Source organism: Grammomys surdaster, unplaced genomic scaffold (assembly GCF_004785775.1).
Source record: "Grammomys surdaster isolate TR1022 unplaced genomic scaffold, NIH_TR_1.0 166, whole genome shotgun sequence".
In the NCBI taxonomy this organism is placed as follows: domain Eukaryota; kingdom Metazoa; phylum Chordata; class Mammalia; order Rodentia; family Muridae; genus Grammomys; species Grammomys surdaster.
This window is the reverse complement of record NW_021604614.1, coordinates 12,636,413-12,661,083: the sequence shown is the minus strand read 5'-3', so window position 1 is coordinate 12,661,083 and position 24,671 is coordinate 12,636,413. Positions and strand designations below refer to the sequence as shown.

The window sequence follows — 24,671 nt, the reverse complement described above, 5'->3', positions numbered from 1 at the left end:
ACCTGCCTTTTATAGAAACTGGTTTTGGTTTTGATTTTATTTTACCAGGTACCTATTACATGCTGCTTCTAACAAACAATGGATTTTTTTATATTACAAACCTCCAGCTTTCACAAATTGAACAAGGTATTGCTTTCTTATTGATTTGTGATAGGATTTATTAGTTTTCAAGTAAGTCTTCAAATATTCTTTTTAAGAAAATTTTAATTTAGTTGTATGTTAGTGGGTATACTTAGACATATCCAGAGTTCACTTAACTCTTCTGTGCTAAAGCTATGGTAGAATGTGAAAAATATCACTGGGTTATAGCCTTCTGACAGTGTATAACTTAACTGGAAAGAAAAGACAGCAGTGATAAGTGGCTTGTTGTAATACTGAAGGTGAGACTCAGGGTCTTGTGCATACTAGGTAGGTGCTCTACCACTGAACTCCATCTCAGCCGCTAAGTGGCTCTTTGAAGGCGTGACTAAACACAGGAATGGAAATGACTAACTTAATATTGCAAAGTGAGCTGGTGAGATGCTGTAGTAGGTAAGAGCACTTTGTTTGAAAGCATGAGGACGTGAGTTCAAATCCCCAGCACCTGTGTAAAAAGCTGGCCAAGCTATGCTTCTGCCTGTAACTAACAGGAGGTGCAGAGTAGACATGGATGGATCCTCAGTGTCGGCTGACAGCCAACACAGCTAAAACAGTGTGCTTCTTGTCCAGTGAGCGATCCTGTCTCAAAGCAATAAAGCAGAGATCAAAACGATACAGTTGGACAACCGAAATCCTGTTCTGTCCGCCGCACGTGCAAGCAACGGTGTATGTGCCCCTACATTACCATGCCTTTATCTCATACAACAAACACGCAATGCAGAGTAGCCATCAGTAGTAATTCAGTGTATGGACTGTAAGTCTCACCAGATCAGATAAAACTGAGGGACCTTTCTAGCATCTACTGCTTGCTAGATGCATGGTAGGTACCCTGTGTGTGACTATGTTCTAAATATGTTATAAAACACGTCATTTTGGATGGGGGGGGTGTAGCTCATGTTTTTAATCCCAATTCTGACAGGCAAGAGTACCTCTGTGAGTTCAAGGCCAGTCTGGTTTACATAGTTCCAGGACAGCCAAGGCTACATAGAGATCTTATCTCAAACAAACAGAAAAACATTTAAGATACATAATTTTTTTTTTTTTTAATAGTTAATGCAGGATCTAGACAGAAGAGATGTTCCAAGCCAGAATGGGCAACGGTGAATACTTTACATTTGAGACTTCAGGCTTGAGTAGCTTGGGTGGTGGGGGTGGGGTAGAGGCCCTTGATGAGGCTCTGTGCATTAGCTGTGCTGATGCCTGTGTACAATACGAACTCACAGGGAATATTCTTGGTTAGAAAGAGTAACTTGCTGATCCTGACTTGTGTTCTTTGGCTTAGGATGTATTAATTTCACTTTAACTCAAAGGGAGAGACAAGTCATATTTTTAGTTTATAAAAACCTGTAGATTGATACTGTGTTTAGATGGTTCTTTTTTTCTTTAATGAAGCAATTGAGAACACAGACTTGGATTCAGCCAAGAAGGTAAGAAAAGAAAATTGTATATATATATATTTTTAAATCTTTACTTACTATGAATGTAGAGGCCGTTTCTGTGATTAATCATTGTACTGGCTGATGGTATAGGATCTGCTGTAATCTAACACTTAAGTAACTTTTCTGTTTAAAAACATACATAATTGATTTAAACAGCTTATGGTTTTTAGGGGGCATATATATGTATTATTCTAATTTTTTTTTTTTTAAATTTTGCAGTTACAAGGACAATTCAAATGTAGTTTTATTTCTACTGAAAATTACCACAATTTTGGTTGTCTCAGTCTTGTGGCATCTCAATTTGGAAAATTTGCATGTGAAACGTCTGTGATAATTGGGGTAATTCTTTTTATAAATGTTGTTTTTGTCAGAAACATTTATTTTTAGTTAAAGTACAAGTTAATTTGTAATGTGACAAGAACAGAAATAAAGGCTAGCGGCTCTATGGTTAAGAGTCCTTGCTTCCCTTGAGGAACACCAGAGTTTGGTCCCCAGCACCTAAGTTGTGCTGGTCCCAAATGCCTGTAACTCAGCTCCGGAAGATCTGCTGCCCTCTTGTGGCCCCTGGACACCTTCACACACGTGCACATACACACTCACCTAGATCATAAATAAAAATGAAAAAAAAAATCATTTAAAACGAAACAAGCCAGACATGGTGGCACATAACTCTAATTCCATCACCCTGTCTCAAAAAAATGGGGGTGAGGGGCATTACAAAATCATGATTATAAAATTAACTAAGTAATCCTTTCTCTGTTAGATCATTGGTGTTGATTTTCACTAGTCTGTCCCCGAAATTGTCTTCTCTTTTGTTTTTTTGAGTCAGGGTCTTACTATGTAGCCCTGGCTATCCTTGAACTCAGAGATCTGCCTGCTTCTGCCTTTTTTTGTGCTGGCATTAAAGGCGTGCGCAGCTTCGTTTTGATCAGGCAGGGTTTTGTTCCTTCACCCAGCCATGTTTCTTCATTTCTGTCAACTTAGAAATCACAGAAAAAGAAACCAAAAAAAAGGCTCCACGAGTGGCGGTACCCGTGATCACGCCTCTAAATGCTCATCGCAGCCTCATGTCTGACCGCTGTAGCTCTCTCTAACATCCTTCAAGTATTGCCATTGTGCAATGAGGGCGATTGTAAAAGCTCTATTGGGAGATCCTCCTGCCTCTGCCTTCTCTGCACTGGGATGAATGGCATTCACCACCCTGCACAGCTTTTGTCTCTTTGTTTCTTTTCTTTTGTAATAAACAAAAGGCTATGCTTATAGTGTTGCAAGAGTTTCTTTTTCTTTAGGGTGAGATGTTCAAGTATGTACTCAAATATTCAAGCGATAGCTAGGAGTTATGAATACCTCATTGTCCTTCCCAGTCTGGTCTTCCTTTATTTATTTATTTGTATGTGTGTGTGTGTGTGATATGACTTTTGGGTGGCTGTAGAAGCCCTAACAGTGTGTGACATCAGATCCCTTGAAGTTGAGATACAGGCAATTGTGGAACACTAGTAGTGGACGGTTCTAAACCAACTCTCGTCCTCTGGCAGAACAGCAAGCTCTCTTAAGCACCTAATCATCTCTTTAGTCCCTCCAGTCAGTTCTTAAGCTAAGAGAGAAACAGAGGTGAAAGCTCCTTGGTGCCACGTGTTAAGGCCTGCAAACCTAGCTTACAGACCCGTCCGGTTAGGAGGCTCACACTGGAGGATCTTAAGTGAGGCCAGCCTGGGCAACAGCAGGACACTCCCTGAGGATGAAATAGAAGTGGCTGGGGATATAGTTTAGTAGTAGAGTGCTCACTTAGCTTAACAAAGCCCTGGGGGTTCATTCTCCAGCATCCTTCCCAGTGAGCACACACACACGTGTGTTTGAATTCAGAATGTGTACAGCTTATGTGCATTTGTTTTGTGCGATTCCCGGAAGGTTTGGGGTTAAGGTATCCAACTGATGTACTGTTGCACTTTTCCAGGGAACTGGTAGTTGTGCATTCTCAAAATGGGAACCAGATTCTACCAAGAAAGAAATGTCTCTTAAGAACTTTGTGGACACAGACAATATTAAAGGTAATGATAAGCCACTGATGCAACTTTCTGTTGTCACTCTGAAATGTCCTAGGCTGGGCTCAGATTTACTGTGTAGCCAAGGCTAACCTTGAACTTCTGATCCTCCAGCACTGGTGGAGTGGTAGCACAGGTTTATGCTGCCATAGGTAAGGTATGTGTTGCATAGAATTACAGGGTGTGTCTGTATGTGTGAGTGGAGGTCAGAGGACTCCTGAGAAGAACTCTCAGGAGTTATTCTCTTTCTGCTGTGTGAGTTCTGGGGATTGATCTCAGCTTCCCAGACTTAATGACAATAGCCCTTTATCCCTGAACCATCTTGAAGGTCCTCTGGTTCGTCATCCATCCTCCTTCCCTCCCTCCCTCCCTCCTTCCTTCCCTCCCTTCCTCCCTCCCTCTCTCTCTCTCTCTCTCTCTCTCTCTTTCTTTCTTTCTTTCTTTCTTTCTTTCATTATTCTTTTGTTTTGTTTGTTTGTTTGTTTGTTTTGTTTTTCGAGACAGGGTTTCTCTGTGTAGCCTTAGCTGTCCTGGAACTCACTCTGTAGACCAGGCTGGCCTCGAACTCAGAAATCTGCCTGCCTCTGCCTCCCAAGTGCTGGGATTATCTTTCTTTCATTATATTTGTTTAGTTTGTACATTACCTGTACAAATTTGGTTACCTTAATGTATGTGTATGTGGAGATCAAAGGCAACCTGGGAATTGGTTCTCTCCTTTCATCATGTCATGTTGGTCCTAAGGATTGAGCTTGGGTTCTCAGGTGTGGCGAGCGCTTTTATGCTCTGAGAGCCATCTTGCCCACCCTGTTTTTGGGATTTTGTTGTTGTTTTGGTTTGTTTTTTTTGGAGTTTGTTTTTGTTTTTGAGATGGCTCCTACTATAGTCTAGGCTGATTATAGTAGCCCAGACTTGCCTCAACTCTGAGCATTACTCCTGTGTGATTTTCCATAACACTGGGAGTACAGATACAAGCTACTTTTCCGAGCACAGGTCACTTTGTTATCACACTGAAAGAAGCCAGATTCATTTGGTGACTTCCACCCACCTTTGTGACATGTTCAGTTATTACCTTTGGAAAGGCTTTGTATTTTATTAGTCACCTTGAAACAAGAGCAGCAGTAACAAAAGTCAAAATTGAGGCAAGAGTAGATGAAAATGGGGACACCATTTAAATGTAGTTCTGCCTTTTTATGAAGACATGAATTTTCAGTTGAAACAGGGTCCTATGTGAGGGAGAAATAAAACCCTTAGATATCTCCCTTTCTCTTTCAGGTGCAAAGTCATTTCAGCTGATTGACAACCTGCTTTTTGTGCTCGACACTGATGTACGTTTCTGATACTTCCTTCGTGGTTTCATTTACTACGACCATGTTTTTGTCCTTTGAGCCTTTGTGCTAGAGAGTCAACTCACAGCCTCATTAATGCCACGCAAGTGTTCTACCACTGACCATCACCTGCCACCCGATAATACATTTATTAATAAAAGGGGTAGACAAGGACGTTAGCTGGGGTGCATGACTATCTGTGTGCTATGCCTCGTCTCAGTGTGAGCCAAGGAACGTAGCCTGACTTTCGCTTTGGAATCATAGATGTCTAAGTGAGTGTCTTCCCTGTAGAATGTGCTGAGCTTGTGGGATGCTTACACTCTCACTCCTGTGTGGAATTGGCCTCCCCTTCCCGTAGAGCAGTTTCTCCTCACGACAGAAGCGGATTCTCCCTCATCAGTTACCTGGTATGTTGGGGTCTAGTTGATAGTGATTTCCATAGCACCAAGTATCGGTCTGGGTTTGTTCAGATCTTTTCCTACATACTGTGTTTGAAATCACACCTGAGCCGGTCCGGCAGAGGGAGGACTGATGCATTACTTGCCAGTTTCTATTTGGCATGAATAGATAATATGATGTGAGCGTCTACGTCATGATGGTAGGAACAGACTCTGGGATGTGTGCAAGGGAAGCAGAGTCCATGGTCTTCTCTGAGTGTGTTTTGACCTTTCTGTGAGAATATCACTTTATGTAAGTTCATACTTAGAAACATGCATGGCTTTTTAACTTGAGTTTCTCTTCTCTTTTAGGCAAGGGATTACAAATCTCAAATTAGTCACCCTGACAGCCACAACGAAGGAGAAGGTACCGGGAGACTTTACTTCACATTTGTCCATTTTATGAGTGGGAAGTCATGATTACTAGCATACTATTGTAGTTCGCAAAGACTTCGGCAAACAAGAATTAATACGCAGAGCCTTGTTTTCAAAGAATGGATGAAAATTTTGGCTCTTCAGTAAACAGATCATTTTAGGAACCAAAAATAAACCAGGCAGTGGTGGCACTCGGAAGGCAGAGGCAGGTGGATCTCTGCGAGTTTTAGGTCATCCCAGTCTACAGGGGTATACAGTGAAACCCTGTCCCTGGAAAAAAAAATATAAGAACTTATTTAAGCTAGGTATGGTATCTCACAACTGTAGTTCTAGCATTCAGAAGGCTGAGACAGCAAGGTCATGAGTTCAAGGCTTTCCTGGGTTGTATAGCAAGTCCCTATGTCAAAAAGTCAAAGGCTAGAGATGAAAGAGTAGCAAGGCACTGAGTTTAGCCTCCAGTGCTGAAAAAAGAAGGAAAGGAAAGGACAAAGAAGGAGAAGGAAAAGAATAGAAAGAAAGGGTGGGGACAGAAGAAAAGGCACTTACCAGGTTGGTTGTTGTGAAGGTTCAGCACTCCAGAGGTGGGGAGGTGGGCGATTCTGTGAGTGTTTTCATTCAGCAGGGCAGGTGGACTAGAGCAGTGTTCCCTTTTGGTTTTCTGTCTTTAAAGAACACAATTTTGTGTATAGGATTTCTATAATAGCAGTGGCAGGCCACCTTATATAGTAAGCGAGTGCTGTGGTTTTCTGCGTCTGGCTTGTACAAGACATTTTAATAGACATCTTGACGGGGAAGAGCTGACTTGTGCTGATGGGTTTGTATTTTTCATTTCTCGTAGACGAGAAACCTCATCATTTATTCTTTACCTACGATGGAAATACTGTATTCTTTGGAAGTATCTAGTGTTTCTTCTTTAGTTCAAACAGGAATTAGCACGGTATGTTTATGCACATTTTTTAATGACTTTGCTATATTTTTTTTCCTTATTTTTCACAAGTAAGAAAAATGTGGGTGGAACAATACTTTGCTTTGTCTCTGGCTTATACTTATATTCATTACTAACACATACTAGTCTTAATACAAATCAAGATAAAACTTCATCTGCTATTCAGTTGTTTTGTTTTAAAAAAAATTGTCTCTTTTTAAATTTTGTGTGTAGGGGGTGAGTATGTGTGTCAGAGGTGTCAGATCCGCTGATGCTGGAGTTGTGAGCCCTTGGGTGTGGGTCGGGGGACTGCAGCTCGGTTCCTCTGCAGGAGCAGCACACGCTCTCCACCTCTGAGCTGTCCAGCCCTTCCTCAGCTTCTCGGCTTCCTTTCTGTCTGTACGAGACTATCGATGACAATGTTCACAGCAGTAGTGCTTTGTTAAAATTGACTTGTTATTTTAATTCTAAAACTGTGTGGGGTATATATAGTGTGCCAAGTGATTGCATCTTTAAAGTCTATAAAGATCAAATTAGGGTAGTGAACTTTTTCATCTCCTTTTACTTTAAGAAATTATGAATATGTAACAGTCATATGCAGTCTGTGATATTTATAGTTTCATGTAAAAACTATTTCGTTTTTTCTTTCCAGCCCCTGCTCCAGGAATGATGACTCTGAAACTATTTATTACTAAATGCCTAGGCTATAAGTTTTGGCTCATTCCCTGGCTCACTCATAACTTATTTAACCATTTAAACTATTCTGTGTCTTCCACATAATTAGTTTCCCTCCCCTGTAGTCCTGGCCTGCTTCTTCCTTAGCCTCTCCCAGGGTCTCTTTCCTTCTATTCTGTGCTTACTTCAGCTTCTTGCTGGTTTACATATGTCCTTCTCACTTGAAACTTTCTCTGTTCTCTTCAGTCATTCCACCCTGAATTCAGCCACCTCTGGTTTACATCTGTCCTCTCTCAGCTCTCTTGACTCTCCTTCATATGCGCACTATTTCCCAGCATCCTCTCCCTTCCTGCCAGTGTCCCACCTATTTCCTGCCTCAGCTCATTGGCCATCGGCTTTTTTATTGACAGGTGTGGCTTATAAGAGATTCTCTCTACGTTTTCTTTCTTTCTTTCTTTTTCTTTCTTTCTTTTCTTTTTTTTTTTTGTTTTTTTTTGGTTTTTAGGGTTTCTCTGTATAGCCCTGGCTGTCCTGGAACTCACTCTGTAGACCAGGCTGGCCTCGAACTCAGAAATCTGCCTGTCTCTGCCTCCCAAGTGCTGGGATGAAAGGCGTGCGCCACCACCGCCCGGCATCTGTACATTTTCAAATTGCGATTTTTTTTTGTTTGTTTCTTCGTTTGTTTGAGACAGGGTCTCTCTGTGTAGCCCTAAGTCATGGAATTCGATATGTAGATCAAAGTAGCCTAGAACTCATAGAGACTCACACGCCTCTGCCTCCTGGTGCTGGGATCAAAGGTGTGTGCAGTCATACCCATCAACTGTGATCCTTTTCAAAAAAACATTTTATTTCATCTCTTTACATGCACACACGCGTGCACACGTGCACACACACACACACACACACACACACGTAGTTGTGAGAGCTGTTTTCCATACATTTTGGAACTTGTATACTTTTCTTCAATACCTCTTAAGAATAAGGCTGTGAGTTGGAGTGATGGCCCTGAGATTAAGAGCACTAGCTTCTCTTCCAAAAGACCCATGTTTGATTTCCAGCACTCACATGGTAACTCACAGCCATTTGTAAGTCCATTTCCCGTTCACCCAATACCTTTTTATGGCCTCTGCGGGCAACGGGCACACATGCTGTGCACAGACATTCATGCAGGCAAAACACCCATACATATAAAATAATTGTGTGTGTGTGTGTGTGTGTGTATGTGTGTGTATGTGTGTGAATAACACTATTTTTGAAGCCTGGAGACTTTGCTCAGTGGTTAAGCATGGCTGTTGCTCTTGCAGAGGACCTGAATTTGGTTTCCAGCATTCAGATGGTGGCTCATAACACCTGTATCTCCAGGCCCAGAGAATCTGACCCCATCTTCTGTTCAGACCCGTGCATTTACGTGCAAATACATACATTTAAACAGACACATACGATCAAGTAGAAGGTAAATAAAGAATTTTAAGGAAAGGACTACCAAGATGACTGAGCAGGTGAAGTTGTTTGCACCACCTCTGGCTTAAGACAGCCCCCCCAGGTCTCTCCCTGTGATCAGATCTTCCCGTCATCATTAGCAAGTTCCTTATGTGGCATGGCTTCCAAACCAGGAGAAAATCGTTTTCCTCAATGTTTGAGTTTTTTCTTAATAATTTTAAGAATTGATGGATGGATAATTTTTGCCAGAACTCTCTGTTTTTTTCTAGTAATTATAAAGTACTTGATGGCTTTTACATTTGCATTTTAATCATGTTTTCGTTATTATTGTAGGACACTATATACCTTCTGGAAGGAATTCACAAAAATGATCCTAAGTAGGTCATGCTTTGTTTTGTCAGATTAATTTCTACACAGCAGCTAAATTAGAGTTTACTCATGAATACTGCATGGCAGGGCTACTCACAATGTAAATTTTGTTTTTCAGCCTATGTGAAGACTCTGTGTCTGACTTAGTACTTAGGTACCTCACAGAGGTGTTACCAGAAAACAGGTAACTTCTCATTTTTTTTAAAGCATTATTTGCCTTTTAATGAGAAATGTAAAGTCCCTGATGGATAGGCATTTGATGAAATTCCTTCTCCAACTCTTCAGACTGAGCCGGTTACTTCACAAGCACAGATTTGCCGAAGCCGAGAGCTTTGCCATTCAGTTCGGACTGGATGTTGAGGTAAGCATTCATTTGTTCTGTTGCTCTTGGGCAGATGCTTCTTGGTGGTGTGCTAGAGGCTGAGGAGATGCAGAAGGTTGACACTTGGGCACCGAATGATCTAGTGTGCAGCTGGGACATGGCCCCCATATTCTTACTTGAATTAATTAGAACAAGAGCTCTAGGGGCTGGAGAGATGGCTCAGCAGTGTAGAGAACTTGTTCTTGCAGAGGGCCAGGGTTCAAGTCCCAACACCCACATAGTGGCTAACAATCATATGTAGCTCCAACTCTAGGGGATCTGAGTAGGCCCAGTTTAGAGGGTGCTGGCGTACAAGCCTTTAATGTCAGTACTGGGACAAGCATAGTCAAGCAAGTCTTTGTGAGTTTCAGTCCAGCCTGATCTATATAGTGAGACAGAGAGAGATATCACTGAAGAGGGACCATATCAAAACAAAAATAGTGATAATATATCTACTATATCTATGCTTGTAGCAATTTGCAATACACACATCCATCACGAGGCTTAATAGATCTCTAAAACCCCTTCCTCCTGTGCCTCCTGGAGTCTCCTCCCTTTGATAAACTCCCTCCTTTGCTCCCGCCAACCTCTCCACTCTAAGCTGCTTCTCTGCTTTGCTTCTGTGAGTTCTGTGGGCTGTGCATCTGTGAGATCATGCATCTTCTTTCTGGGCCTGGCTTGGGTCACTCAGCATGATATCCTACAGGTTGGCCCATGTTGTTAGTGACAAAGTGGCTTCTTCTCTAAGGCTTTATGTATAGGCCACATTTTACTGATTTACTTATCCATCATTGGGCAGTTGATTAGATTCATGTCTTAGCTTAAATAAAGTTCTTTGAACAGTTCCTGATATGTTTATTAAGGAGTTAATAAAAATGGTTTGCATAATTCCTAATAATCTGAGTTTACCATCTAGATGAGTTACCTTTTTTTCTTCCTTCCCCCCCCCCCTTCCTTCTTTCCTTCCTTTTTTTTTTTTTTTTTTTTTTTTTTTTTTTGCCAAGGTCTACTAATCAGCCTAGGGCTGGCCTGGAGTTCCCTCTATTGACCAGTCTGGTAATGAATTTTCAGAGATCCCTTGCCTCTAGCTCCTAGGTACTGAGACCAAAGGCGTGGGCCACTGTGACCAATGAGAACTGTCTTGTTTAAGCCTCGTTCCTGAGCACAGGGAAGAAACTCCTTTCCTGAGTCTTTTGTTTCCCCTAGCTTGTTGAAGCTGTCATGCTAAGATGCTGTGTGTGCTCCATGGCACTGATTGTGGCATGTTTGTGTCACAGCTTGTTTACAAGGTCAAATCAAATGATATATTGGAGAAGCTGGCTTTGGTTTCCTCAGACAAGAGTGAGCAGTCCAAATGGCAGCAGCTGGTAGATGAGGCTAAAGAAAACCTACGCAAAATCCAGGTGCGTCTTCCCGGTTGTCACCTGGAATTTTCCAGGGGATGTGCTATCCAATGTTATTATTGGATCTCATAATCCAATATTACTGCCTTTGTTTCGCGTATTTCAAACAGGATGATGACTTCGTGGTGAATTTCTGCCTCAAGGCCCAATGGGTAACCTATGAAACCACCCAGGAAATGCTCAGCTATGCCAAAACCAGGGTAAGTTATTCTTCTTTAGGAAAAATTTGCTTTAGTCACTCATGAGAATTCTATCAGCTAAAATGTATTTACTTGTCCTTTAGTTTTTGTGTTTCTTCTTTAAAATATCTTTTTTTTTTTTTTATCAACCTTTTTTCTTCTAGCTTTAAGATAGTTTACGTGGAGCCATTTCAAGTTCACGGTTCTCTGTGTACTCAATGGTCACCTCGGTCATTCTAGACTGAGACCAGTGTGGTTTCATTCTGACCCCTCCCTCCTGATAACTACTAATTACTTCCTTTTTTTTCTACATGGTGTGCAAAATCTGAATGTTTCTATTTATTTATTTATTTTATTTAGGTTTTTCAAGACAGGGTTTCTCTGTGTAGCCCTGGCTGTCCTTGAAACTCACTCTGCAGACCAGGCCAGCCTCAAACTCAGAAATCCTCCTGCCTCTGTTTCCAGTGTGCTGGGACTAAAAGTGTGCTCCACCACGACTTGGCTTGGGCAATTTTCATATGCACTGGTTTTAAGCAATATCTATTTAAGATTTATTTTTATTCTATTTAGTTTTGAGATCTCATTTTTCTAGTCCTGGCTAGCCTGGAACTCCTTATGTAGACCATGCTGACCTTGAACTCACAAAGATCTGCCTGCATCTGTATCCCAGTATTAGGATTAAAGGTGTGAGTCAGTGTATCCAGCTATTTTTATTATTTTTAGTTATGTGTGTGTTTCTGTGCAAGCAAATGCAGGTTCTCTCTGGGGGAGGAAAAGGGTGTCAGATCCCTCTGGTGCTGAACTGAATTGGGGTACTCAGGAAGAGCAATAATGATCTTAGCTGCTGAATCCCCCAAATAATTTATTGTTTAATAGCATTGCATATATCAACTTCCTTTTATTTGGGGCTTAAATACAACTTCCTTTCAAAGATAACGTTTTCTGTCAGGTCAAAATCTTTATGAGGAGTCTGACAGGTGTCTCCTTGTGGTCCTTTTCCTTTCTCTTTTTTTGCACCTATATACAGTGTATTTTGACTCTATCTGTTCCCAGCATGCTCCTGTCCTAACATGTCCTTTTTTTTTGTCTCTCTCGGTCCATGTGTGCTTAGCTCATGAAGAAAGAAGACAGGACTCTACATGTCTGTTCTGATAGCTTCATGGAGGTACCGACATTGTATCCGTAGCTAACTGAGCATGAAGGTGTTGCTGGTTTTCTTTTCAAGGCAGATTGATATTAAGTGACTGCTTAATATGTCAGCTTCCTTATCACAAACACGGGATTCCAAGTACTGTTGTTCCTGTGGTTGATTTGGAGTCAAAACAACCAATTCCTGCAAAACTTTCTAGTCTAGTACCTGGTAGCTGGTAAACACTCAGTCAATGGCTGCCAGTGATGAATACAGGCATGCTTACAAGAATGTGTGCATTTAAATTCCCAAAATAGGGCAGGCAAGGTGGCTCAGTGGGGCAAGGAGCTTGTGCCGAGCTTGAAGACCCAAGTTCAGACCTTGAGATCCTCATGCTAGGATAGAACCAACTAACTCCTGCAGATTGTCCTGTGTTTGTTGTGGTACACACACCCAGCTCCCCCTCTACAGATGACATAATCCAGCTAAGTTTTGCCCTAAATGTAAATGATTAAGTGAGAAAGCCTTATATGCATTTGCCTTTATAATAAAATATGGCTAGAAATGTTTTCACTATTTTGTGTGGGTATGTTAAACTATGAGCTTACATAGATGGGAATTGAGCCAAAATATGAGTGAGTTAAAATGAGAATGTATATAAGGCTAAACTTTTTAAATTTCAGTATCATCACTGTGTGTGTGTGTGTGTGTGTGTGTGTGTGTATGTGTGTGTTTTGTATGCGTTTCTCTTTGCATGGATACAAATGCCCTGGTGTGTATGTGGAGGTCAGAGGACACTGTTTTGGAATCAGGTCTTTCTTACATTGAAGTGAGTTCCAAGAATTGAACACCAGGCTTGAATGGCAAGTGCTTTCACCTGATGAGCTATCTTACCAGCCCACATCCATTTTTAAAATTATTAAAATTATTGAATTTTTTTCTTTAGGTGCTAAAAGCTCATGCAAAGTTAACTACATTTTATGGAGCATTTGGACCAGAGAAATTCAGGTATGAGCATTTTATTTTTAATTTTTAGGTTATGAACTAAATACAGTTTTGGGAGATCACGAGAAAGACTGTAGTCCTTTGAGTGAATTTGTATGGAAGGGAAGGTGGACGGAGCCTGTGTGTTCAAAAGATAGGACGTGCTTTATCTTTGCAGCAAGAGTTGGCATAAGAGCCTTGTCCTTTCATATTTTGCTCATGATCATTGACTGTATTTTCTTTTCTTCTTTTTTTTTTTTTAACAAGTATGAGTCCATTGTATCTTTTTTGATGATATTTTTTTTAAGTTTTTTTTTATTTATTTTTTATTTATATGAGTACACTGCAGGTGTCTTCAGACACACCAGAAGAGATCCCATTATAGATGGTTGTGAGCCACCATGTGGTTGCTGGGAATTGAACTCAGGACCTCTGGAAGAACAGCCAGTGCTCTTAACCTCTGAGCCATCTCTCCAGCCCTGCCTGTATTTTCTAATGGCTTAACTTCCTGTCCCTGTTAAACATGTCTTGTATTTGTAAGTAAATAATAAGTAAGAATTATATTATGGTATAATTATCTTTCTGTAAGTGAGTGTGTCTATTTGAATTCAGTATCTGGGAGCACAGTTGCTAAGGTGACTAGATATATCTATATATTTGTTCTGATAGACAGCTTAGAGAATGCTGTTTCCCATTCATTCACTTAGTCAAATAATTTGTGTTTTGCTAATCTAATTTGTAAAAAGTATTACAAAAATATAACTGGTTTGCTTTTGTGTGAATCTTAATAATCTTAATTTTTTTTTTTTTTTTTTTTTTTTCCGAGACAGGGTTTCTCTGTGGAGCCCTGGCTGTCCTGGAACTCACTCTGTAGACCAGGCTGGCCTCGAACTCAGAAATCCACCTGCCTCTGCCTCCCAAGTGCTGGGATTAAAGGTGTGTGCCACCACCGCCCAGCGTGAATCTTAATTTTTATCTAAGTTTTTTTGTTTTGTTTTAATTTTATGTGTATGAGTACACTGTAGCTGTCTTCAGACACACCAGAAGAGGGCATCAGATCTCATTACAGATGGTTGTGAGCCACCATGTGGTTGCTGGGAATTGAACTCAGGACCTCTGGAAGAGCAGTCAGTGCTCTTAACCACTGAGCTTTCTCTCCAGCCCTGCTAAGTATTTTTTAATAATGACTTTTATTATTCAGGTTTTGTCTTAATTGGATTTTTGTTTGTTTTACATAAGAAATGCAATTTTTTCTTTTTTTTAAAGATATATTTATTTATTATATATACAGCATTCTGTCTGCTTTTATGCCTGCAGGCCAAAAGGTTATTATAGGTGTTAATAGATCTCATTATAGATGGTTTTGAACCACCATGTGGTTGCTGGGAGTTGAACTCAGAACCTTTGGAAGAACTGCGCTCTTAACCTCTGAGCCATCTCTCTAGCCCCTCATTTTTTTCTTCCTTTTTTTTTTTTTTTTTTTTTTTTAAAGAACATGGTTTCATATAGCTAGGCTGGCATACAATTTGCTCTGTAGCATGTATCTCTGTTGAGGGTGTCAGATCCCCCGACTGACAGTTGTGAGCGTCTATGTGGGACTATCTGATCCGGTTTCCTACATGGAGAGTCACTGCTGTTACTCAGCAGGTGTTCTCTAAGTTTCAGAAAGGAGACTTACTTTACAGTGTAGAATTTTTAGGTCTGTTTTATGTTTTGCTTTATCTTTTAAAAAAAAAAAAAGGTAGAGAGATTGCTCGGCGATTAAGAACACTTGTTCTTGTGGAGGACTAGTGTTTGGTTCCTAGCACTCATGCAGTGGCTTTTAATAATTCATAACTTCAGTTCGAGGAAACCGTACTCCTTCCTCTGACCTCTGAGGGGACCCCACACATGGGTATTGCCCATACATATATGCAGGCAAAACACTCATATACATGAAATAATATTAAAATTTAAAAAGGGGAAGTATTTAGGTTCCGCAAGACGCTCAAGGTGCTTGCCACCAAATGTGACCACCTGCGTTTTGTCCCTTAGACCTACGTGATGGGGAGAGAGTCGGTCCCTGCAGGTTGTCCTCTGACCTCTACAAGCCTGCCGCAGCACACGTTCCCCACTGAATGCATAAATGTTCAAAAAAGCGGCTTAGTTGTATAATGATGTCTGTTTGGAAAGTATTTCTTATACAGCTAACTCGTTTCTTCCCTCTGATTTCTCAGTGGTAGCTCTTGGATTGAGTTCCTGAATAATGAAGATGACCTCAGAGATATTCTTTTGCAGCTAAGTAACGGAAACTTGGTTTGTGCACAGTATCTTTGGCTTAGACATCGGGTAATATATTGTATAATTTAATTTCTTTTCTTTCTTTCCTTTTTTTTTTTTTTTAAGATTTATTTATACGAATGCTGTGTCTTCATGTACACCTAAATTCTAGTAGAGGACATCAGATCCCAGCATGGTCTTGAGCCCACTATGTGGCTGTAGGGAATTGAACTCAGGACCTCTGGAAGGGTGGCCAGTGCTTACAATCATTGAGCCACCTCTTCAGCTCCCTGCATTTTAATTTCTTGGACTGTGTGAATGGATGGCAGTGTGTCTAGAGTGCTAAAATGTGACCTGTCCCAGGGGAGATTGTCCAGGATACTAGCAGATCAGAGGAAGGGCTTTGGTACGCCGGTAGTGCCTTAGCGCATCGTCTTCAGTGGCTGATTAGCTTTTCAGGCTTTCCTTAGTAGACACTGGCTTTGGTTTTGGTTTTTTGGTTTTGTCTTTATTTTGAGACATGGTTTCCTCTGTGTATATAGCTCTGACTGCCCTAGAACTTACTCTGTAGATGGGGCTGGCCTCGAACTCAGAGATCTGCCTACCTCTGTCCCTCAAGTGCTGGGATTAAGAGTGTGCACTATCATTGACCAGTAAGCATCATTTTTTATCAGGTTATTTATTAATATCATGCTTCTGTTGCTTTGGTGGAGAGGAGCTTTCGACTATTTAGATTGTGGTGAAGGCATACTTATTAAAGGTGTTCATCTGCCAGGCAGTGGTGGCGCATGCCTTTAATCCCAGCACTTGGGAGGCAGAGGCAGGCGGATTTCTGAGTTCGAGGCCAGCCTGGTCTACAGAGTGAGTTCCAGGATAGCCAAGGCTACACAGAGAAACCCTGTCTTGAAAAACCAAAAAAAAAAAAAAAAAAAAAAAAAAAAAAGGTGTTTATCTGATTGCAGTGGCACATAGCCTTAGCTCCTCAGGAGGCCGAGGCAGGATTGCTTAGTCTAGGAATTTCAGGCCAGATTGGGCAATGTAGACCGTCTCATCCAGAGATAGACTGTTTATCCAAATCCTCTTCTGTTGGCTGATACTGACGTGTAACATTTAGGTTCATGAAGTATGGTTATGACACTAACGGATACATTTATTAGCGTCTCTGCTTTCATCTCCAGTTGCATTTTCCTCAGGCTTCATTATTTTCTGGCTTCTGTGTGTGTTTATTGTCTGCTACTCACTAATACGGTATTTAATGAGCTGTGATGACACCCCTCCCCTGCCCACCTGAGTTATTTGCATAGAATAAATCACCTTTCTCATTATTAAGTGACATTGCTGGGCAATGGTGGTGCACACCACACCTTTAATCCTAGCACTTGGGAGGCAGAGGTGGGTGGATCTCTGTGAGTTCCAGGTCAGCCAGGGCTACACAGAGAAACCTGTCTCAAAAGAAAAAGAAAATCAATAACATTCTTTTGAATTTTTTTTCTTTAAGAAAATGATTTGCTTCAGTTAGCATGCAGAGTAATGGGTTTGCCAAGGCACTTTCATGAGTCTCTGCCATTACACTTTGTTTTTTATTTACCCCCCTCACTGCTTTTCCCAAGGATCCCATCGGTCTTTGTGTTTTGGGGGTGGTTTAATATTGTCAGACATGTCTTCTCATTCTGTAATTCAGGCTAACTTTGAAAGCAAGTTTGATGTGAAAATGCTGGAGAATTTGCTGAACTCAATATCTACACAAGTCCCCTTGGATAAACTTTGTTCCTGGTTTAAAAACGACGTGATACCGTTTGTGAGGAGGATCGTGCCCGAAGGACAAGTGAGTTGCCGCCAGTATTTCCACTCTTATAGATTTAACTGAATGAAGGCTTCGTATTAGGTTACTGGAGAAGCCGTTTGAAAAGATGGTGGGGCTGGATGCAGAGGTACACACTTCAGTCAGCTCTCAAGAGGATTGTTGGGAGTTTGAGTCCAGTGTGAACTACATAGCAACTTACAGGCCAGCATGAGCTACAGAGTGTGTTCCTATTTCTAAATAAATAAATAAACAAACAAACCAACCAGTAAAGGTGGTGCCAGAATGCCAGCTAGCATGCTAGCATCTTCAAGGTCTTGGGTTCAGTGTCCAGCTGTGTAACTGATAAATAGCTTCTAAGACAACATTATACAGCTAGAGAGGTGGCTCAGTGGTTAAGTGCACATTCTACAGTTCCAGAAGACCTGAGTTCAGTTCCCAGCACCTTACAACCTACAGTTCCAGCTCCAGGAGATCCGATGTCCTCCCCGCACCCCAGCACATATTTTTTAAAAGTTCTTAAAAGAAAAACTGAAAAAAAAGAAAAGAAAAGAAAACTGAAAAAAAAAAGAAAGAAAAACTGATTATGGAATTTTTTTGTGTATGAGAATTTTATCCTTAAATGGTGTTTCTATTGCAGAACATTCTTGCAAAATGGCTGGAACAAGCATCAAGGAACCTAGAGTTAACTGATAAGGTAATGTCCCTCCAACAAAGGTGACAATGACATTTGCACCCCTACAGCAGCCTCAGACTTGATTTTTAACGATCTTCATGTTTTTAAAGGCAAACTGGCCAGAAAATGGACTTCAACTGGCAGAGGTGTTCTTCACTGCAGAGAAAACAGACAAATTTGGATTTGCATCCTCTTGGCACTGGATTTCCTTGGTATGATGTTGAGATGAACTTTATAATGAAATTGTAACATCACAGCAAAGAATTTGCCTGTTTAGAGAAAAGCATGCTGTCCACTGAAAGGGAAAATCCTTTTTTCTTTTCTGCTGGATCTATTACAACCACTCCTGTTTCAGTGTGGTCTGTCTACGCTGAACCAGCCAAAATGAAAACAATAGAAAGACATTCTAAGTGTACAATTGGAATTTCCCGCAATAGTAGAATTTCAGAGTCCTTTAAAAGGATAAAAAAAATGATTTATGAGAATCAGTTGGTCTGAGGAGTCACAACTGCTTCATTTACTTAAATCAGGAAACCACGCCCTGCTGTAATGGCCAGTCTGCAGAAGCAGCAGCGGGATGTGGGTAAGACTCAACAGTAGAGCATTTGCCTAGCATGAATGAGGCTGTGTGTCATCCTAGTATCACAAAAGGAAAGAAGCTCTGCTACAGGGGGATCATGATCAGGAGTGTAGTTCTGAAGGTGAACTATATTTGGCTCCTTGCTTCTAAATTTCTTTCTTTCTTTCTTTTTTAAAAAAGATTTATTTTATGTATATGAGTACACTGTAGCTGACATCAGACACACCCGAAGAGGGTATCAAGTCCCATTACAGATGGTTGTGAGCCACCATGTAGTTGCTGGGAATTGAACTCAGGACCTTTGGAAGAGCAGTCAGTGCTCTTAACCACTTCCTTCCTTCCTTTCTTTCCTTCCTTTCTCTCTCTCTCTCTCTCTCTCTCTCTCTCTCTCTTTCTTTCTTTCTTTCTTTCTTTCTTTCTTTCTTTCTTTCTTTCTTTCTTCATTTGCTATCCTGGATCTTGTTCTGTAGCTCTGTAGGCCAGGCTAGCCTCCAACTCAGAGTCTGGCTGCCTCTGCCTTCCAAGTGCCAGGATTAAACATGCGCATTACCACTGCCTGGCACTTCTAGCTTTCTAGCTTCCTTTCTTTTTGTTTGTTTTGTTTTGTTTCATTTCGAGACAGAGTTTCTCTGTGTAGCCCTGGCTGTCTTGGAACTTACTCTGTAGACCAGGCTGGCCTCGAACTCTTGAACTCAGAAATCCGCCTGCCTCTGCCTCCCAAGTGCTGGGATTAAAGGTGTGCGCCACCACCGCCCGGAAAGCTAATTTCTCTTTTGAATTTTCTCAAACAAAAAAAGCATGAGTTATACCTGGAAAAGTGTGCAACTTTATATTTTTAAAAACTATATTGGGAGTGCTAGAGTTGAGTTTGTAAATTAATGTATAAGACGTAATGAAATCTACTGTGAAGTTTTCAGTACTTTAGAACCAGACAAATGTGATCTTTAAAAATGTGCATTATGATTCTGTGGAAACACAGTGCTTGCTGAGCATGCGCGAAGCCCTGTACATGTTCTCAGTACCACATAACCTGCCTGTGTTGGGGCATCCTTGTAATCTGAGGCTGTGGCTGGTGGAGGCCGAAGAATCAGAAATTGAAGGACATCCTTGGCTATGTATCCAGTTCATAGCTGACCTGGGCTACCTGAGATCCTGCCTCAAAAACAAACAAACAAACAAAAAAACCAACAAAAAATACCCCAATCTACATATACACATGTACATGTGCAGGCCCTCCGGTTACCAATTCTCAGATTTTTAGTTAATTTCAGATTCTGGTTTTTCTTGTGAGTAATTAGTAATTGTGGCCATTACTGATTTCACTGAGATAAGTTTGACTGTGTTTTCCTGTCACACTTTTTGTTTTGTATCCTCAACGATCTTAATGCTTTTGCTGTAGAAGGACTGTCAGAACACAGAGGAAGTCCAGCAGTTACAGACACTGGTTAGCAAGCTGCAGGAGCTGATCATCCTGCATAGGAAGTACAGCTGCAAGCTGTCCCTCTCTGAGTTTGAAAAGGTAAGAGCTCCACCCCTGGACACTGTTTTGTTTTTTTTTGTATCCAGTTGTGACAAGACACTGCATCATTTATGCCATCTTCCATCTTCCCTTTCCCTCATCTAGGAAAATTCGACCACTGTGGTGTTCCGCATGTTCGACAGGGTCTCGGCCCCAGAGCTGATCCCTTCTGTCTTAGAGAAGTTTGTGAGAGTTTACATTCGGGAACAGAATTTGCAAGAGGAGGAACTTCTTTTGCTTTATATAGAGGTAACATTGTCTTTAACTTTTAAAGCATTCATTTGCTATTATGTGACCGTCTGCGAGCACACAGACACAGTGCATGTGTGGAGGTCTAAAGCAAGTTGGGGGACTCAGCTCTTCCTCCTGCCGCACAGGCCTGGGTCTCTAACTCAGGTCATCAGCTTGGAGACTAGCTTTACGTGCTGAACCATCCGTCAGCCCCTGCTTTTGTTTGTGAAGTCTGTGCAGTGCATCTTCACATTAGATGCTTGACTCTAGAAGTAATGCAAGGCTTTACCACTAGCAAATGGAGCACTTTGAACTGATCCAGACTATAAGCTGGTTCTGTTCTGTCAGAGGACCGCCCAGCTCTTAGAGGCAGAGGTGGGAGGGTTACTCAGGCTTCTGTTCTGTCAGAGGACTGCCCAGCTCTTAGAGAGGCAGAGGCAGGAGGGCTACTCAGCCCCACAAGTTCAAAACCAGTTAGGCAGCACAATGAGATCCCACCTCAACAAGATAAAGAAAAACAGAAGATGTTTTCCAAGGGCCTCCTATGAGGTATTAGGAGTAGTTCAATACTTAACTGGTTTTTGACAGAAGGTGATAAGGATCAGGCCTCAGGTCTCCAGAATCTAAACTACATCCCCAACCTGGCAGTGTTTATAAAGAATACAATGTTGCAATAAACTTTTTTTTTGGTTTGTTTTTTGAGACAAGATCTCTAAATAACCCTGGCTGTCCTGGAACTTACTATGTAGACCAAACTGATCTCAAACGCACAGAGATCAGCCTACCTCCTAGTGCTGGGTTTAAGGGCCTGTGCGATATGACTGGCTGAATAATCTCTGTAGATCCTTCAGAAATACTTCCTTTTTAAGTTTTCTATGCCATATGAAAGCCTAGGCTACATTTTCCGCAACTTTAAAATGTTTTAACTTGCCAGGCGGTGGTGGCGCACGCCTTTAATCCCAGCACTTGGGAGGCAGAGGCAGGCGGATTTCTGAGTTTGAGGCCAGCCTGGTCTACAGAGTGAGTTCCAGGACAGCCAGGTTTATACAGAGAAACCCTGTCTCGAAAAACGAAAAAAAAAAAAAAAAGAAAAGAAAAGGAAAAAGAAAAAAATGTTTTAACTTTAGAGCGCGTGTATGCATGTGTGTGTGCTATGCATTAACTGTGTGTGTGAGTTTGGACATGCACATTCCACAGTAGCACCTATGTAGAGGTTGGGAAACACCTTTCATGGTGTCAGTTCTTTCCTTCCAAGATGTGAGTGCCTGGGACCAAACTCAGGTCAGCAGGTGACTTTACCTGCTGGTTAGCTTGCTGGCCCATTTGCCATTTTTAGTAAGTTTCTAATTTTGTTTGTTTTTCAGGACAGGGTTTCTCTGGGTAGCCATCCTGGCAGTCTTGAATTCACTTTGTAGACCAGGCTGGCCTCTGCCTCTCGAGTGCTGGTATTAAAGGCATGCACCACCACACCTAGGCTGAGCATTCCTAATATTTAACAAGCATGTATGGGTCTCTTTCTTAGGATTTACTGAAGAGGTGTAGCTCGAAGTCCATGACGCTCTTCGACACAGCGTGGGAAGCAAAGGCCATGGCGGTGATAAGATGCTTGTCCGACAGAGATGTAAGCAAACACCAACTGCTGGACTTTTATATTCTGGGTAGGGAGTTCCCTTTTGAACAGCTGTTTTCTGGTCAGAAGAATGATAAATATTGGTTAGGGAAATTTTTCATAGAATGTAAAAAAAAAAATTTAAAAAGAAGATAAAAACATGCTTAATTCTATTTTCTTTGGTAATGGAAAATAAGATGAAAATATTCTCATTCTCATTGCCAAAAGAATTGTCATAGGCAACTAGATGCCTCTCTGTTCAGGATCTGGAATTACTCAGAAATTGAAATGCCTAACTTGTTGGCATGGGCCTTTACTATGATTTCCCACTATCATTAGTTTGCATAAAGGCAGGGTCTCACGTGCCCACAGTCTGAGAATTTAAGAATCTTAAGTCATATATGAAGCCTCGTCTTGGAAAAAACAATTAAGTGTAGGTAAATAATTAAATATTTAAAATATAAGGGCAGCACTGATTGTTTCAATGGGTTTATTAATGTTTTCCTTGCATGTATGTATGTATACTGTGTGTATGCCTCGTGCCCAGCATAGTCAGTGTCCCAGCTCCTGGAACTGGAATTATGGTTGTGATCCACCTGGTTTGGGTTCTGGGAATTGAACTCCAGTCCCCCGAAGGAGCAGCAAGTGCTCTTAACTGCTGAACCATCTCTCTAGGTTGACCCTGAACTTGTGTTCCTGCTCCTCCTAGCCATGAGTGCTAGAATTACAGGCTTGTCTCACCGCAGTTGGTTTGAAATCGCTCTTTATGTTGACCATAGGAGAAAGCGCATGCTTCTGCAGACAGATGAAATGCTCTCACTGCCCCTGTCCTTGATGTGTGCAGAGCCACTCGCTTACATAAGAGGCACAGCTGAGGGCTGGGCATTGTTCCTGTGTAATCTCTTTGTAGCTCATCTTTGATGCTGTGCTCAAGATAATGTATAAGGCTGTGGTTCCCTGGAGTGCAGCTTTGGAGCAGCTGGTGAAGCAGCACCTGGAAATGGACCACCCCAAGTAAGTTCGCAGAAGACTGGATGATGTCCTTGTGCCCTGTACCGACTTAAAGCTGGAGCTGACCTCCAGCTGTGTCTTCCATTGCCTGTCCTCACAGTCCTGTTAATGTCAGTACGTCTCGTTTAGAGTCAAGTTACTGCAGGAAAGCTACAAGCTGATGGAGATGAAGAAACTTTTGCGAGGCTATGGGATAAGAGAGGTGAATCTCTTGAACAATGAAATAATGGTAAGCCCTGGTTGGGTTGGTTCCTCTTTCTTGTATTTTTAAGGTAGCATGAAAAATTGACTGAAGATTTTCATATTCAAAAAGTTATCAGAGCTAGACTTCTTATACGGGAGAGGGTCGCACATGTGTCATGGTAAGCACGTGGAGGAAGGAAGAAAACACAGGAGTCTGTTCTCGATTTCTGCCATGTAGATTTTATGGCGTGAACTCACGCATTTTGCCTTTATAAGCAGATGATTCTGGAGCTCTGTGAGACTTCTTATTAGGATATATGTATTATCTCTTCCAGAGAGTGGTCCGATACATTCTCAAGCAAGACATCCCGTCATCCTTAGAAGACGCTCTGAAGGTGGCCCGAGGGTACAGGCTGTCTGATGACGAAATCTACAGTCTAAGAGTCATTGATCTGATGGACAGAGGACAGGTGGGAGCTGTAGGTTGTGTCGTAGGGCTGCTCTGCTGAGTCCGTCTTCGTGAAGCTCAACTGTCCAGCTACTTTCAGAAAACACAGTAAACAAGCCATATCAGCATGGAAACGTTAAAATAACTACCATATGTTACAATATCAGCAGGAAACAGTACAGTAACTACTTTTTTTTTTAATTTATTTATTTTATTGATGAGTACACTGTAGCTGTCTTCAGACACATCAGAAGAGGGCATCCAATCTCATTACGGATGGTTGTGAGCCACCATGTGGTTGCTGGGATTTGAACTCAGGACCTACTGGAAGAGCAGTCAGTGCTCTTAACTGCTGAGCCATCTCTCCAGCCCCAGTAACTACTTTTTTTTGTCGTTTTTTCGAGACAGGGTTTCTCTGTATAGCCCTGGCTATCCTGGAACTCTGTAGACCAGGCTGGCCTGGAACTCAGAAATCCACCTGCCTCTGCCTCCCAAGTGCTGGGATTAAAGGCATGTGCCACCACTGCCCGGCCAGTAACTACTTTTTATGTACTTTTCAAAGGTGTCTTGTAGCTAGCTTATGCTTACTACAGCTCAAACGTGGGTTATATATATTGTAAAAGACTCTGAGATGCTAAACTAAGGTGTGTGGTTTTATGGTTTTCTGCCTGGTCTTCTTAGGTGTTACAAATTGAAACTAAAGCCTCGTGCATGCTAATTATACATTCCAGCACTGAAGGGTCACCATTTTGTAGCCTTAAATGTCTTTATTGCTTCATCTTCAGCATCATGGGCATGCTTAAGTGGTAAGGTGGTCTTCATTGCCCTGGGCTGATTGTAAATTTAGCTTATGTACCCCTGTCATTCAAAATAGGATTTTCAGATTTTGAGACAGGATCTCATTGTACAGCCCAAACTGTCCTGGAACACTGTATAGCCCAGGCTGGCCTTCCAGTGCCCTGCCAAGTGCTAAGATTGTTTGTGTGTGCTGTAGTCTTTTTTTTTTTTTCCCATTCTGCTAATTGATACAGTTGTCCTCACACTAGGCAGCACAGGTCAGAAGCTTTTGTTGTTTTTCTCTTCTCACTTTCAAGTAGAAAAGAAAGCCAAGGGCTGGAGAGATGGCTCAGTGG

The 24,671-nt window shown here is 41.5% G+C and overlaps 1 protein-coding gene across 1 annotated transcript in view; it reads left to right on the top strand.

The window, feature by feature from the left end:
• Window positions 1-24,671, top strand: part of Kntc1 (kinetochore associated 1) — a 74,169-nt gene that overhangs the window by 10,358 nt on the left and 39,140 nt on the right. Inside the window, exons 6-30 of the mRNA XM_028766074.1 lie at window positions 49-126; window positions 1,531-1,565; window positions 1,797-1,916; window positions 3,532-3,625; window positions 4,892-4,944; window positions 5,236-5,351; window positions 5,694-5,748; window positions 6,595-6,693; window positions 9,130-9,173; window positions 9,284-9,349; window positions 9,451-9,526; window positions 10,804-10,929; window positions 11,040-11,129; window positions 12,220-12,273; window positions 13,184-13,245; window positions 15,438-15,549; window positions 17,162-17,305; window positions 17,922-17,978; window positions 18,068-18,169; window positions 19,937-20,056; window positions 20,162-20,305; window positions 21,810-21,908; window positions 22,807-22,910; window positions 23,037-23,136; window positions 23,426-23,560. Of these exons, the coding sequence (XP_028621907.1) occupies window positions 49-126; window positions 1,531-1,565; window positions 1,797-1,916; window positions 3,532-3,625; window positions 4,892-4,944; window positions 5,236-5,351; window positions 5,694-5,748; window positions 6,595-6,693; window positions 9,130-9,173; window positions 9,284-9,349; window positions 9,451-9,526; window positions 10,804-10,929; window positions 11,040-11,129; window positions 12,220-12,273; window positions 13,184-13,245; window positions 15,438-15,549; window positions 17,162-17,305; window positions 17,922-17,978; window positions 18,068-18,169; window positions 19,937-20,056; window positions 20,162-20,305; window positions 21,810-21,908; window positions 22,807-22,910; window positions 23,037-23,136; window positions 23,426-23,560 (2,285 nt within the window). The remainder of the gene's footprint in view (window positions 1-48; window positions 127-1,530; window positions 1,566-1,796; window positions 1,917-3,531; window positions 3,626-4,891; window positions 4,945-5,235; window positions 5,352-5,693; window positions 5,749-6,594; window positions 6,694-9,129; window positions 9,174-9,283; window positions 9,350-9,450; window positions 9,527-10,803; window positions 10,930-11,039; window positions 11,130-12,219; window positions 12,274-13,183; window positions 13,246-15,437; window positions 15,550-17,161; window positions 17,306-17,921; window positions 17,979-18,067; window positions 18,170-19,936; window positions 20,057-20,161; window positions 20,306-21,809; window positions 21,909-22,806; window positions 22,911-23,036; window positions 23,137-23,425; window positions 23,561-24,671) is intronic.